This window comes from Ambystoma mexicanum, chromosome 5q, assembly GCF_040938575.1.
Source record: "Ambystoma mexicanum isolate Mex_15411 chromosome 5q, UKY_AmexF1_1, whole genome shotgun sequence".
Classification (NCBI taxonomy): Eukaryota; Metazoa; Chordata; class Amphibia; order Caudata; family Ambystomatidae; genus Ambystoma; species Ambystoma mexicanum.
The window spans coordinates 851779625-851795819 of NC_090933.1; the positions used below are offsets into that span (position 1 = coordinate 851779625).

The 16195-nt window shown below is 46.0% G+C and overlaps 1 protein-coding gene across 3 annotated transcripts in view; it reads left to right on the forward strand.

Annotated features, from left to right (window-relative positions):
• OTUD6B (OTU deubiquitinase 6B) overlaps positions 1-16195 on the forward strand; it is a 379632-nt gene that overhangs the window by 148774 nt on the left and 214663 nt on the right. For all 3 annotated transcript variants that reach the window (XM_069621341.1, XM_069621343.1, XM_069621342.1), the window contains exon 2: positions 10473-10627. In XM_069621341.1, coding sequence (XP_069477442.1) covers positions 10487-10627 — 141 coding nt within the window. In that variant the 5' untranslated portion in view covers positions 10473-10486. The remainder of the gene's footprint in view (positions 1-10472; positions 10628-16195) is intronic.

The following is a 16195-nucleotide window of genomic DNA, read 5'->3' on the forward strand; positions in this document are numbered from 1 at the left end:
GTATTGTTTGGCACCGTTCTTTTTCACTGCTTTCAGTTTGCCAAACCCTCTTCCAATGCGCTGAGGAAGATTTTCTCTGATGCTCTCTTTCTCACTGTTGGTGTCCCAGACCCTTCTGGTACTTTCGTTAGGTCCCTGACCCTTCCACGGTGGCCAGTCGGTTTCTGTCTGCCACTGACATGAGGAAGATGATACTGGAGGCACAACTGACACTGGCCAGGCCCAGTAGTTGTTTCATTCCCATTGGGCAGAGGGAAAACTCTTCGAGCATTTTTCCCGCCTGCTCTAGCATCCCTGCTGGTTCTCCTGTACCTCCCCTTACCTTCTTGGGTGGGTTTTGATACATCACCGGGCTTCCTGGGAGCGGGATCGGCTGCGCCGCCTCTTCGGGCTTCTCTTCTCAGGATTTGCAGCTCGTCTTCTCCCTGTCCAGTCAAACTTCCTTCTCTCTATCGGTTGTGTGCTTGGGTCAACACTGCCAGACACAACGGAGAACTCCCACATCTACTCCCCGGAGTTCTGTGTCTTCCTCCTGCTGTTACGTCAGCAGGTTTTTTTTATCTCCCGCATTGGAGATCTGCTACACCTGCTTCCTCTGGCTGTGTTCAGCTCTGCGGCTGGGCTTGACACATCTGATAGTCCTTGTTTCTTTTTATACATTGTATCCAGTTCCTCCCATGTAGATTACAAAAGTCCTTCATCTCTGTTAATGACTTAATCCTCATGCCTCCTCTGGGCCACCTCATACCAGTGTTCGCACAGTCAATGATCTTCAAGTCGCCTGTGTTCATCCTCGTCCTAGTACTTTTGGCTTCCTCTCCTATGTTGGAACAATACATAGGTTTGCTCTCAATGTCGTGGTTCTGGACATTGGGGAGGGCTAGTAAATGTCGGGGAGTGATGACATTTAATGGGCTGTACCCCAGGTGATCGTCCGTATTCCCAGAGGGGGAGTCCCTCCCATGATGTCCTGACACATTAAACCGCCCCTAGGAGCACTATTTGGTAGCAGCTGCACCTCCCTAGCCTCATGGAAAAGGTTCCCCCTCGGGGAGAAGTGACTCCACCTTGTGAATTGTCAGTTTCCAACCATTCTCCCCTTCTCTTATTTCAACACATATAGAGAAGGTCAGATAGCTCAGCAAGTAGCGCGCTCGCTTGGACATCCATGCAGAGCCTGCCGACACAGGTTCGAATCCCGTCGGGGCCAAACTCAGTCTTTCATTCGTTCGAGGTCGATAGATTAGCACCACACACCGTGGGTAATAATAATAATAATAACAAGCAGAGCTCAGATGCCTGATGGTTCGTAGCGCTATATAAATGCTAAATTATTATTATTATTATTATTATTATTATGAGGGACGCACGCTAAGCGTTCTTGATAGTTTATTTTGGCTCTTAGAGATAATCATGTTTGTGGGTCAGAGGAGTACATTTGATTAATTCCATAATGGCAAGATAGAAACGGCTGTACGCAGTCTGTGCCGCGGCGCTGAAAACCCGGCTCACTAAAGGTTGCACACAAAGTGTGCTGTGCTGTTCCCTGGTTTTCCGATACTGCAGAACACAGAGTGCCTAAGGAGGAGAGAAGCAGGCAGCTGGATGCGGGACCCCGCATCAGGTAAGTGGGGGAGGGGACTGGGGTGCCGCAAAGCGGCTGAGGGTTTCAGGGGCGGGGGCCGACATGGACTGGGAGAGGGCCACACACAAAAGGTCGCAACAGCGGAATTGCATGCAGCCATTTGTGCTACAATCGCAGGTGCAACCTTTTGTGCGTGGCCAATAGACCTAGAACTGAAACAGCCCGAAGGGGATAAGTGTCTTCTGAATGGTGTGGCAGAGGACTACATAACCAACAGTCGATGACATTCAATTCAGGGGCAGTTATCTATGCAAATTTAATCTGCATGTTTCCCTCTAATGAAGGCGATCATTTAGTGCCACCAAAATGGACAAGAAACAAGAGGCAGATGAGCCCTACTGCTACAGCCCAAGCAACAGCCATGCTCTAGTGTGGAACCTCTCGCTCCACCTTCCCCCTACTGGTTCACTGGGCGGTGACCCAGATCCGTAACTGTTCTTGACCTAGGTTTACCGGGAAGAGTGTGCAGGTGACCTACAAGTGTGGTTGTGCCAGGGCTTGCAATGACCGAGGAAGAATATCCTGACCGGTCTGGCTGTATTTATTCCTTCTATAGTAATGTAGGTAAAGGTGGCCAATAAGTTTGTTAATGTTAAAGGGTGCTTAAGGGTGCTTGTAGGGTGTGGAAACAAGGGGGTAGGGGTTGGAGGGGTTAGTACGGTATAGTGGGAATAGGAAAGTGAGAGTTGTGATGTGCTGTTGGCAGCTTCAGTTCGGTTTTCACTGTTCGCTGAGCTTAGCAGCGATTTTCGGGTGAGGGCGATTCCCATGTGTTGTTGTGCCGGGTTATGTGTTTGTATGTGGTAGTGTGGTGAAGTACGTGTGGATTGCTGTGCAGAGAGGTGGTTGAGTTTCTGTTTGAGAAGTATAAGCGGAAAATTTATTTTTTAGAGTTGGTTTAGCAGGGTTTTCCTTACCTCCTTCTTTTTTTAAATCTTTTATTTTTTTGTTTTGGCTTCTGTGCTCAGTATCTATGACCATCCTGTGTGTGTTTGGCAGCCTAGTTGGCAGGTTCGTTGCTGACTAGTACTTTTCCTCTGTAGAATTCTAGTGGTATGTGGGCAAGGGTGATGGAGGTGTGTTGCTCTCGGCCTGAGGTTGGATGCTATGGTTGTGAGATTATTATTATGGTCTCTCCGGCCGTCTAGTGGGGGTTCTTTGTCTACCGTTCTTTTCTCTATAAACTAACAGTAGATGGACAAGAATGGTCTGGGACTCCTCTCCCCGCTCTCCGATTAGAAATGATTAAGTTGGGGGTTATGGGTCCCTCCTGTGCGATTTCTGTTTCCAGATGATTTGTTTCCTATTCATTTCCTCCTGGTCCAGGATTGAAGAGGCAAGTTTTGGGTAGTTTTCTGAATTCCAGGTTTTTGGTGCCAGGTGGGAAAAAAGATGATCCTCTGAGTTTTGCTTCTAGGCGAGTGTCGTTGCTTGATCTGAGTGGTCTTGCCGGACGGTAGATGGTTATTTTCTCATTTAGGAACTCCGCTCCTTGGCAGTGGATTGTTCGGTGTTCATGCACATCATTTTGAACCTTATTCTTTGTGTTATCTGTAGCCAGTGTAGCATTTTCAATGCTGGTGTAATGTGTTCTCTCCATGGCAGTCTGGCCACTGTGTTTTGGATACGCTGAAGTTTCTTTAATAGGAGTTCTGGCATTCCTAGGGAAAGGCTGTTGGCGTGGTCTACTCTAGACATGATGAGTGCGATGGTGGTGAGTGTTTAGTGAGTGAATTAGAGGAATGGTAGGATCCTTTTTACTGTGTGCAGATACATTTCTTGATTATAGCATTTACTTAAGGCTCAAGTGTTAGTTTGTTGTCCATCAAGACTCCCAAAGTTCTTTACTATCGTTGCTGTCGCTTCTGTTCCTCGTTCTGTCGGCCATGGGATGTAGTTGTTGTTTTCCCCAGTTTTTGGATATCACCCTAAGTTCTGTTTTGCCTGGGTTGAGTTTGAGGCTGTTTGTGTTCATTCACCCGTAGAGTTCTTGTAGGCAGCCTTGCAGCATTGTGTTTTCTTCATGTGTGTCTTGTATTTTGTAGATCTGTGTGTTGTCAGCTTAGTTGTAGCATGTAAGGCCGTGTTTTTTTTTAATACAAACAGTGGGTATAGGGAGGATCCCTGTGGTACTCCACAAGTGGATTGCCTTGGGGTGGATTTGAAAGGTTTGATCCATACGGTTTCTGTTCTATTTGTTAGGAAGGATTTAATCCACAGTAAGCTAGGTCAGTGATTCCTAATTTTTCCACTCTCCTGATGAGTATGTCATGGTTGTGATGGAATTGTATGCCTCTAACTGTGGGTTAACGTATCTTGGTGTAAACCCAGTGTTGCCCCCCTGAAGGGCCTGCCCATGAAGCTGGGCTAACTGTGCAATCTGGCAACATGCAGTTTCAAACAAGGACTTTGCAGATATGGCAATGATGGGTGATTTTGCCTCAACAGTTTTAAATTGCCTGGCAGTGCACATTCCCATCTAGCGTATTAAGCTATTGCAGTGAAATCAATGTTGCCTGTGTGTATTGCTGTGTCTACTGAAGGAGTTTGTGTGCCTACAGTTCTCTTCTCCCATTCTCCAAGCTGGCAGACATTCCCATAAGGCTTGATCCTTGAGTACTGTTAGAATCAATACTGTTCTGGTGTGTGCACGAAGGCATTTGTCCCAATATTGTGTACTGACCATCTCTCGAATAGATGCCTGTGTTGGATAATACATCATGTGGGGCTGATCGAATGTATTTTGATTCTAGGGCTGCGCAAGTAGACTCTTCAGTTGGAATGTGATGTGTATATATATCTGCGAGGAAAGTTCACAACAGCCTCTTCCCCCTCCATTGCTACTATCTCCTTCTTTCTACCTGTTGGTGTGTTCAGGTACAGGTGGTTCTTTCCCACCAACGGGCTGTTAACAATTCCCTAACTGAGTCTTCTAAATTGTCCCAATAGGTCTACTGGGGGCTGCTTGTCTTCACTGTCCATTTATTTTGTTCCTGTTCCTAAGGTTATAATGAGGAGTTCTTGATAAGTCTCTAGGCATGAAAAACTCCTGCATGGGGCGTGCAGTAACAATTTCATGAGGGGAAAGGCTAGTGTTTTTGTTAATGGAGCTATAGATGTACATTAACGGAATGGGCAGATCTTGGAACCAATTTAATTGTGTGCCTGTGCAGACCCTTGCCATTTTGCACCCAAGATCTGCATTGCATCTCTCCACTCAGCCACTTGCTTGTGGGTGGTAGGCTGTATGCAACTTGTGTTCAATTGATGAGGATTTTCAAATAAGAGACATAGCATTATCGAAGTGGGTGCCCCTATCCTTTTCTATAGAGACCGGGATACCCCATCTGTATGAAATCTTGCAACAAGCGATTAGCTACTGTCTGAGCATAATTTCTCTCGCAGGGACACCCGCTTTGACCCAAATGCTGAATACTTCGGCCGCACAAGGAGGTAGGTAGGTACAGGAGTTAACAGATATGGTGATGTGGGGAAAATCAATTTGCAAGGCCTGGAATGGGCCAGCTGAGGCTGGGGCCATCCCTATGGGAACCTTTTGCGCCCATCCCTGGATTGAATTGGTGGCATTCAGAACACTGATGGGGAAACCTGGAGCCCGCCATCACAAATGCACCTGTGATACCATGGCGTGATACCATTCACTTGTGCTAATTCATGTGCATTTCTGGCTAACTGATAAAGTATCTTTTGAGGTATTATCGGTTGCCCTTCTGTCTCCAAATCTCATCTGTATCCTTTACCTTTACCGCTCTCTTTTGCCATCTGACCTTTTCTTCTTTTGTGTTTAGTGTTTGCAACTTGCTCAAACTGTTGGATACATACGCTTAACTTGCATTTAAATATATTCTAGCCATGGTTTCAGTGGTGCACAGCGTGTTAGGTGTTGGTGGCATAATCTCCTGTGCCAATCCCCTTAATGCATCATCGGCTGCTTGATTACCACTGGACACCACATGCTCCTCCTCCCTCCACCCCCTTGGTTTTATGTGCAGAGCATTTGACAGTTGCAATGCTTTGGGGTAAAAACAGCATTAAGGAGGACTGCGATATACGGGCCATTGAGGATGGTGTCCCTGCAGAACTATATTTGCTGTCGATATTGTTCTGTTCGATTGCACGCAGATTGGGCTGCAAAGTGCACTAAATGGCGATTTATGTTCAAGCCATCCATCTCCACATCAATGTCGAAAAGACAGCAGTTATGATCTTTAAAAATGCACAAAAAAAGTTGAGTATAATTTATATCAATGAAAGTGTATTTCTAGACCAACATCTAATGCATTTGGGCTTTAATAAAATGGGTAGTAAAGCTAACTTGGCGAGGCAACAAATTCAAAATTATTTCTCAAATGGTCCAAATGAAGAAAATTTAAAAATATTGTTTGTATTCCATTGTTGAACTTTTATAAGCTAAAGTTTATTCTTATTATTACTTACGGTCTGTAGGTGGTGAATCCATATAAGAGAGGGATCTAAATGCCCTTAAGGGTTATATATGGAACACAACTTTACCTCTGCCCTCCAGTTTGCTGATGGTATTAATCAGACGAATTGGGAATACAATCAAGGATAATGATAAAAGATTAGTAGTACATAAAATCTTAAATCCTACGAAGAGCTCATTCTTTGAAATTCTAAGGCAAATGGCTGCCAGTGGAAAATCAACTGTACTTAAGAAGTGTTTGCTAATATATATGTTAGGCAAAATGAAGCCTTGAACAACTATGCATTACACAAAGAATGTAAGATTTTTAGGAAATATGACACCCTGCCAAAATACCTGGAGATATTTGCCGATTCTAGAGCTGTCTTTATGCATTTCGTATTTAACGTGCTATGTATATTAGGGGTATGGGGACCACGCGGAGGAGTAGATGCAGCCAAGAGATGTTGTACATGTGGTACGCTCAGGGTTATTGTCTAAATTTGTTTTCAACATTGAGGAACTAATCACCAACAGGTTGAGGTGTCTTCTTTCGAATGGGAACCAAGTTTCTATAATAATTGTTGTAATACGTCTGTTTATCAATAATATATGAATTTCTTGGTATACTATGTTTACAGCGTTTTTATGTACTGTGTACGCTTTCTTTGTTCCTTGTTTTCCTTGGTAATCATAAGTATAGAGGTTTTAATGATGAACCATATATACTTAATAATATTAATAATTTAAAAGAAAAAGAGATGGGTGTCACAACAAAGGATAAGGCTAAGTAATCAAAGAACTGGCAGTGTCTTAGTCACAATGTGACGAAATGGCTACTGTTTTTGCCAGATTGAACAGTTAGTGATTAATGCTCCTAGCGAGCCCCCACACTACTGCTAAACCAGCAGTGATGCCAATCATAAAGGTAAAACCGGGACAACTTGAATGGCACAACTCTTTTGCCTCTTATTGGTAACATGAGCCGCCAGCAGGCAAAACCTTTGAAGAGTGTTTGAGAGTTAGCACAGAAGCAACAAAACAACAATAGTACTGTGATAACAAAATGGAGGAATGAGTCTTTAATAAAACAAAAATATGCACACTTATATTAACACACCCTTTTAAGAGAAGACCCAGGAATTCAGAGTTTATAATAAGGGGGCACTCAGATCCTGAAGATGGGGTCGCAAGGCTATAATTTTCAGCAACAGTAGGTACGTTCAATCACGATGTCTTTAAAAGGTAGGGAGTGGTGGTTTTAATTTTCACTAGGGCCCTTCATGGCAGGCCATGGGGACAGGACTAATACTTGTTAGGTTTGTTCTTGAAACTCATCTACATCGCTCTAGGAGTCTGAGGGCTTTCTAGGGCAGAAATTCAGCATTGGTTTGGTGAACGGGTCAACTTGATCCAACATGTGGTGCGGGTCAACAAGTTGCAACAGCACTTGCCTATAAGAAGCTTTGGACAACCCACGATGTGTGGGCTGGTGTAGCCCACAAGTGGCTTCACGCAACAACAGGATTCCAGAGCTGTCCCTATGTTGCTGGGTTGCTGTGAGGGCCAGTCAGGGTCTAAATGGATAAGGAGTCCTTGTTCTGTCTTTCAAAGCCAGAACTTTTTCAAGAGAACACTTTCATGGGCTGCCATCCCAGATGAGCAGAATCCTGGATACCAGCTTTCTTTTTGCAGACAGATCTTCCACATCGGTGTTTCACTCCCAGATGTTCCACTGGGATCGGTAAGCGAAGAGCCTTTCTCCCTCCTTCGAAGCCTTTATCTTCACCACTATGGCAGAGGACTTTGGGCCCCTGAAAAGCTCCAGCAAAATCATTACTTTTTGTAGCCCAATGATTCAAATGAAAGGGGTAGTCTTACTCCCTTTTTATATAGTTCCTCAGTCAAAACGATGGGCCCATTTCAAGACTTTGGTAAGGGTCCAATCCTGGCCCCTTTTAATTGGTGCCTTTGTCCTGGTGATGTCAGTCCGAGCGCTGAGCGCTTTCCCTGCAGTAAGTGGGGATGGAAAGGGGACAAAGTGTGGGTGCTCTGGGAGAGTCCAAGATGCTGGGATTCTTATTTGGACTGTCTGCCCTGCATGAAAGAGTCTTTAGTAATTACTACCCTAGAGTGGTGGTTTTTAAAGAATACATTTTGTCTGATGGAACTTGTCGTTTTGAAGCAGTGGGCTTCTCCCTGACCTCTGTGGGCAGCGTCTGTATTCCTGGAAGGTGACTAGTCTTTTTCCAGAGAGGGCAAAGGCTTTTTCGAGGGATTTATTTATTTATTTATTTTGTATAGTGCGCATACAACCCGTGGGCATTGAGGCGCTGTTAGTTACAGAGATTGATCAAGATATCGTAAAATAATACAATGGGTGACACCGGTAAACATTAACACGGGTACATATTAACCAATTCACATTATCATAAAGTGAGGTGAAGTACTGTAACAGGGTTAGTTTCCTGGCGGGTAAGAGTAGGGGAGGGGGGAGTTGTGGGTTAGGAGAAGAGCCGAGTTTTGAGGGCTTTGCGGAAGACCCAGTAGGATTTTTCTGCCCCCGAGGAAGTCGGGGGGGGGGGAGCTTTTCCAAAGTTTAGCAGCTAGGTAGGGGAAGCTTGATCCACATGCTTTGCATGAACCCAAATTATTGGTTTGGGATGAAACTCTGTCCTAGACAATGAGTATACACAATGCCCTGCTAGAAGAGTTACTAGAAAGCAAGCTGACAAAATGACACCAAAAGAGTTTGTCCAGTATAACTTTGACTTGGCTTATATTTATATTCTGATATCCATCTGCCATCCGGCCCTGGGAGCACACAATTATATAATCTGGATCAGGGCTGCCCATGGTTAAAGACAGTCCACAGCGTTTGTAACTTTGGATTCCATCAGGCTGTTTGCAGGAATGTGCATGTTACCAAACTACAAGGCAGCTGCTGAGGGGTGTCTGTGGACAGGTACAGCAGAGTTACATTTTTGCACTTTTGCTTGTCTGCATGGAGCATTGTGTAAGTGAGGTTTGATTAGCAGAACTGACTTTGAGACAGAATTGCTAACTTCATTTTGTATTTAAAATAAAAAAAACTCTGGCTAGTATGCCTGCGCAAGCAGCCTTTTGTCACGCATTAAATCCATCTGCATTGCAGCAAAGTATCCTGCTAGACAATTTATAAGTGGGTGTGGAGTGTGGCACAAGAGATCTGTCGGGCACATCAAGAGATTAAACATTAAGGCAACAGGAGATTATTCGACAGAATAATTGCACTCAATGAAGAGTACCGTGTGTCTGGAGTTGTCACGCTCCTAAAACGGAACCTTAAGAACAGATTTCGCCCTTTCTTATTTGGAAATAAAGGTCAGGAGGGTAGCAACCTTTTTTGTGTTCAGCATGTGTATTTATTTTCAGTTGGGCCATTTCTTTTTTTTCAAGGCTTTACTAGGAATGCAGACTTTTTAAGGCTAGACTTTTAGCCAGTGACCAAGTATATTCCACTGGGAGAGCAGACCAAGTGCTTTCACAGATAATATGTAGAGAAAAATGACATAGATGTTTGGATTATTTCGGAAGTGGAAGTGTGGGGCAAATGGAGGACTTCTTTGGTGGATTAATAGAAAGATTTGGGATTCTAAATTTCTTATGTGGTTGGGAAGTTCGAGCTCATGCTGCTGGCTGTGTGGGATTGTAGGGAAAGTAAATTCAAGAATTCAAAGAAAGGTCAACAGTCAACCAATATTCCAAGACCAATATAAATTAATACAGGTTGGTCGATGATGGAAACTGGTGAGATTGTTGGAGCAGTCTTAACTGTTAGGATTTAAGTAATTGGTTGCAGTTTCTGGCATTGGTTAATGCATCTGTGAATGTACAGTAGATGTCTTGTCAATTAAACCCTGTGATTACTCACACAGGTGGCCATTTTGGATTCTTTGTCTGACGATGTGGGGATTGTTGAGGTTGCTGCTGCAAGTTGTTATTAAGAAATCCTGTTGAGGCAATAATTTATGATGCGACTATGCCTGTCTGTTTGCAAATTGTTTCTTTTGGGTTCTACTTTTAGTATACATTTCCCTACTATTAGTACACATTTCCCTAAGTGTGTTGACTCTTTTCGCACTGCATACATGCATGTACTGGACATATTATCTATGGAAGCTTAAAACAACATCAGTAGCAACTCAATATTTTGTTATTTCTTGGGAATATTGAATTTGCAAGCATGTGAACAAGATTCATAAAGTTGCTGATTAACTTGAATGTATGGCTTTTCAGTTTGTATTAGGATTTGAATCCTGCATATGACGTTTTATTGTGCATGCATCACATAACTGTCTTTCCTGCCTGCTATTACAACTGACCTGTGGTAGTGTTTTTCAGGTAAAATACAGGGCATGAACAATTCTGTAGCTAAGAATGATAAAAAGAGAAGAAAGCACCTTGGTGAAGAAGTTTGCAAACTGGAGGCAGAAATGGATGTAAGTCCCAAAGAGGAACTGGAGCAGTTCAGTGGAAAGGACAAAGATGAGGCAGAGGTAATACATGTTGTTTGCATCACTATACGATTGTTTTTGGTTTTTTTTACAATATGTTTATTTTTTTCACATCAGTACACAATATCCACCCCCCCTTTGCCCCCGGAAATTCAGTTCTCTGCATCAGCTGGGGACCATTCATACAGAGAATAAGTCCAAAATTCTTATTTTGTGTGGACACCACTGTTCCATGTAGTCTGATTGCAGGTATTTCAACACCTCACCCCAATCTTTCGCAAAGGAGCCCCCCGAGCCCTGCAGGGTGTGGGTCAGTTTTTCCATAGTTGGTCTTTAATTCCACATAGCCAAACCTCTCCCCCATTAGGGCCACATTGGGAAACATCAGTTGCATCTGCGCCTTCACTTCTGCCCAAAAGCCCTGAATTCCTTTGCAGTTCAACCAGATGTGTCTCCATGTGCCCTCCACCCCACACCCTCTCCAGCATAAATTGGACACATTTGGTAACATCGAGTGCAGCCGCGCCGGAGTGAGGTGCCATTGAATCACCACCTTTACCCACATCTCCCTCATTTGAACCGAGCGGGTTAGTTTCGGAATGTTTCCCCACAGGTCCTCCCACTGCGGGTCACTGATGGGTTCTCCCAGCGTTTGTTCCCACCTTACCATGTAGTTCCATTTAACCTCTTCCCCCTGCACATTAATGTGCCTATAGAGAGCCGATACAAGCTTCTTGGAACCAGAATCCGTCAGCGTAAACTTTTCAAAAGAAGTAAGTTCTCTTGTTGCCGCCTGCCGGACTGAAGGGGTGATTAGCCAGTGCCTGAGCTGCTCATATTTGTATCTATCTGTGTCCTTAAGGCCAAGGCTGCTCTTGCAAACCTCAAAAGGGATTACCTCTTGATACTGCATCATTTCTCCTATTTTTGAACACCCCGCTTTTTCCCATTTCAGATATGACCCCTTTTCCATCCCCAGAGGAAATTCTGGATTCCCGAACATTGGGGTGAACGAGCCTGGCACCCCCGTCAATGTGCCTTTACGTGTTAGGTTGTCCCATACGTCAAGCGTGGCCATCATTACTTCGCTGATACGCAGGTTTGGGTGCCTATACTGCCCCCCCCCCTCCATAGCAACTCCCTCAGCGGAGATCTCACCACCGCCCTGTCTTGCTCGGCCCACACCTTTTGTTGCTTCTCACCCAACCATTCCCTCAGTAGCCACAGTTGTGCCGCCTGATAGTATCTGAAAAAGTGCAGGAGAGCCATACCCCCCCTCTAAGATTGGGGCCATTGGAACCGCACTAGCTACCCTTGGGGACTTCTTCTTCCATATAAAGGTGAGAACCGCCTTCGTGAGTGCCCTGAAGAAAGATTTGGGGACTCTGATCGGGATAGCCTGGAAAGAGTACAGTAGTTTTGGGAGAATGGACATCTTCACCGTGGCAATTCTTCCCCCACCAAGAGATCACCAGCGGTTCCACCTGTCCAAATCCCTCTTAATTCTCTCCAATAATGCTGGATAGTTCCCCCCCGTACTACTGGTATACCCTGCCAGTTAGGGAAATGCTGAGATATTTAACCCCTTTATCTGCGATCTTTAAGCCCAAGGAGGCTGCCACCCGTTAGACCACCCCTGTATCCCCTGCAAGGGCTAGGATTTCTGATTTATTCCCGTTGATATTCAGACCGGAGATCGCCCCAAATTTCTCAAGTTCTTGAATTACCACTGGGAGATTGCGATCCGGGTCGGTGATGGCAACCATCATGTCATCCGCATACGCAACCACCCTGTGCTGCATGCCAGCCATTTCGATCCCCTCAATTTCTGCCGATTCCCTGATCCTAGTAAATCAAGGCTCGAGGAATATCGCGTACAGTAGGGGTGACAACGGGCACCGTTGTTTAGTGCCCCTTGTAAGATCCACTCTGCCCGTGACCGCCCATTTATGGCGATTCTAATGGAGGAAGAGTTATAATTGGGCCTAATCATACGCAGGAAATTGTCCCCAAGCCCCATGCAGGATAGAGTACGAAACAGGAAAGACCACTCCACCCGGTCAAATGCCTTTTCAGCATTGAGTGCAAGAAGGATTGCCGGGGTTTGCTCGACTCCAACTTTCTCCGCCAGGTGAATTATGCACCTCAGATTGTCATGAGTTTGCCTGCCTGGAATAAACCCTGACTGGCCTTTATTTATCAGCTTGGGGAGAAGCGGGGGACAGCCTTGCAGCGAGAATTTTTTTATACATTTTAGAGTCTAAATTAATCAGGGTTATTGGGCGATAAATCCCAGGCAGGGACGACTTTTGGAACACAAGAACCTTAGCCTCATTCATAGTCGGAGTCAAATTCCCCTCTTCACGGAATGAGTTGAACAACCTTGCTAGAAACGGGGTCAGAGCCTCAGCATATTTATTATAAAATGAGGCACTGAACCCATCCGGCCCTGGAGCCTTGTTCATCTGGAGCCCTGCAATTGCTTCCCTCACCTCCTCTTCCCTAATGTCCACTTCCAGAGTCTCCTTTTCTTCTTCTTCCGAGATTTGCGGTATGGGCAGAGTTCCCAGATAAGAATCTTGGTCAGTCCCACTCGGGCTCCCTGAGGAATATAAACCCTGGTAAAAGCTTCTAAACACCTTCCCTATGTCACTGGTTCGGGTAAGCTTCTCTCTCTGTGCATTCCATACTACCCTGTTCGTGAGGTCCTGTTGTTTGGCTCGCAATTTCATATCAAGAAGTTTGTCATCCTTACTGGACTTTATGTAATACCGATGCCTGAGACGGAGCAAACTCAGCTCCGCCTTTTTTGAGCGTAGCACATCCAACTGCCCCTGCACATGTCTTAGAGCCCTCCTCAAACTTCGAGTGAGGTTCTTTAAGATTTCCCCTTGTATATCCATAAACCTACTTTCAAGCTCCCTTTCCCACTGGTATCTCAGCTTGTCCTGCTACGCCTTCATGGCTATAAAGAGCCCTCTAATGACCGCCTTAAAGGCCTCCCCCAACTCATCCCGGCCTTACATCACCTGTGTCATTGAAGGCAAAGTATTCTTGGATCCTTTCCCCAATAGCGTCCCCCATAATGGGATCATGGAGTACCTCCTGGGGAGTCTCCACCTACACATTCCCTTATTCCTGCTTGACGTCTTAACCTCCAACCATAAGGGAGCGTGGTCCGACAGCGAGATTGGCCCCATTTCCATTCCCTGTACCTCCCACAACAGGCCCACCGAAACCCAAAAGTAGTCCATTCTCGACAGAATTATAAACATGAGAGAAATGCGTGTTTCCCCTTTTCTGGTCTTTAAGCTCACGCCATACATCTCTAAGAGCCAAGCTGGTCATCATCTGACGGAGGGACCTTGAGGGAGCCCCCTGCTTCTGGTTACCTCCCGAACTCCTGTCTGTTGCTGGGTGCCAGGCTAAGTTCAGAACCCCACCCAAAACTATCTCCCCACTAACGAACTCCTCCAGTTTCCCCAATGTCTCTCTAAAGAAACCGTCTCGAGTTTGTTGCGTAGATGGAAGCCAGGGTAAGACGGAGGCCATCGATTGTGGCATTAGCAAATGCGTACCGGCCAGCCCTGTCCACCATGATACCGTGGGTCTGCGAGTTCCTACTTTCGTGGACCGCTATCGAGACCCCCACCTTTTTGTCAGTTGCATTGGATTGCCCTACCAGGTTAAACCCTTTTAAGCGCAGTTTAGCCTTGTCCCGGAGTCTAATGTGGATCTCTTGGAGCATTAAAATGTCCCCTCTTTCCCTTCTGAGCATGTGCTCCAATTTCTTCCTTTTTACGGGAGTATTCAGCCCCCGGACATTAAATGAAAGAATTCTCAACTTCCCCATGGTCGGGACCATCCCATAGAACAAAGCCCCAGCCCCCCAGCCTGCCAAACTTGATCTTCCTACCATCCCTCCACCTCCTCTGATCCCCCCCCCCTCCTCCCCAACTAAGAACTACCCCAACAATAACAACAAGCCCGAGGAGGGCCCAGGGACCTAGGGTTGCTAGGGCGCTCGGCCCATCGCTCCTGGACCTTTGTTAACTTGGGTGAAACTTCCTGGGGAGTCCTAAACCCTGCATTACCTCTGTGGGTGTACTATTCCAGTTGGTACGCCCCCCCCCCTCCGAGTCGCAAAGCTGTCAATCCATTGAGCCTGCTACTTGCCTGTTCTTCCAGCGCCACCCCCTCCCCGGCTGGTCCGTTTGAACATATCAAGCTGGGACAACACCCTGCTGTCAGCGCTTCCCTCCACCCGACTGTTTCCTCTTCTGCTGCACGGTTTTCCACTCCCATGGCTTCCTTATAAACTCCTCCCTAGGCCGGCGGTCCCCAAAGTCCTAGGCTTCCTCTTGCACACCCATCACCTGAAGACCTTCTTCACACGAAGTCACTCTTCTTTGCCTCCCCTCCCACGAGAACAGGAGGCCAAACGGAAATGTCCATTTATATCTGATCTTCCTCGAGATTAGCTCTTTGACCACAGGTCACATAGCCCTTCTTTTCTGCAACATGACCAGAGCCAGGTCTTGGAACAACTGGATTTCCACACCATTCATCCTGACGTGGTCCATCCATCGGCCTTTCGCAATATCTCCTCCTTTTGTGTATAAGAGGACATGGCCACTAATATGTCTCTAGGGCACTCCCCTGGCTCTCCCGTTCTCTTCGGGCCAACCTGGTGCACTCTGTCAATTCTGATCTCATCTGCCTCTTCCACTGCCAGTATATATTTGAAAACTTCCTGCACCGCCTTCTTGAGATCCTTATCTTCCACCGACTCCACCATATATTTAATGCGGATGTTCGCCCTACGAGGCTGATTTTTGAGGTCCTCGCACTGCAACGCTAAGTTGTGTGTGAGCCCCACCAGATGTTCCTGCGTCTCGCTGTGCTGTTGTGCCTCTTCCTCCACATTTTGAACTATTATCTCCAGTGTCCGTGCGTCCCTCCAGTTTCGCTACATCTGTCAGGAGTTCCTGCACCGCCTGTCTCATGTCCTCCCTCATCGGTGAGAACTGCTCCTGCACAGTAGACATATATATATTTTGCAGTTCCCTGAACCCTGTGACCCCTGTGTGGGGGGATTGCGAGCCTTCTCCTGCTGCCTCAGATGCTGCTTTTCCTCTTGTTTGGGCCGGATTGTCAGTCGCCCACATTTGGATCAAGCTGGCTTCCTGCTTGGATGACTGCCCCTGACCGCCCGGTGGTCCTCCTTTCCCTTTAGACTTCGACATCTTGTCAATCTAGCCTCCTCTCTGCACCCCTCTCGTGGAGAGGGCTGCAGGCTCCCCACCTAGGCCACTACTGCTGCTTTCCCTGGAGCTTCTGGGATCCTGGGGTCCTGTCACCACCTGCCTGTAGACCGTCACTCCCTCCTGGATTCACGCTCCGGCATTACTATACTTTTAATGACTAATTGGTGATTTAATATTCACTCAATTTCCACTGGGTGATTTGTTGGCTTAACCACCCAATCCTACAAATGCAGCCTCTTTTGAGTTTAACTGACTGCGGTTAAAATGGTACTCGTTGGAGTGCCTATTAGTTGTTTTTCAACCAATCGTATTGCAGATTGTAGTGCCAATAATAATAAATGTA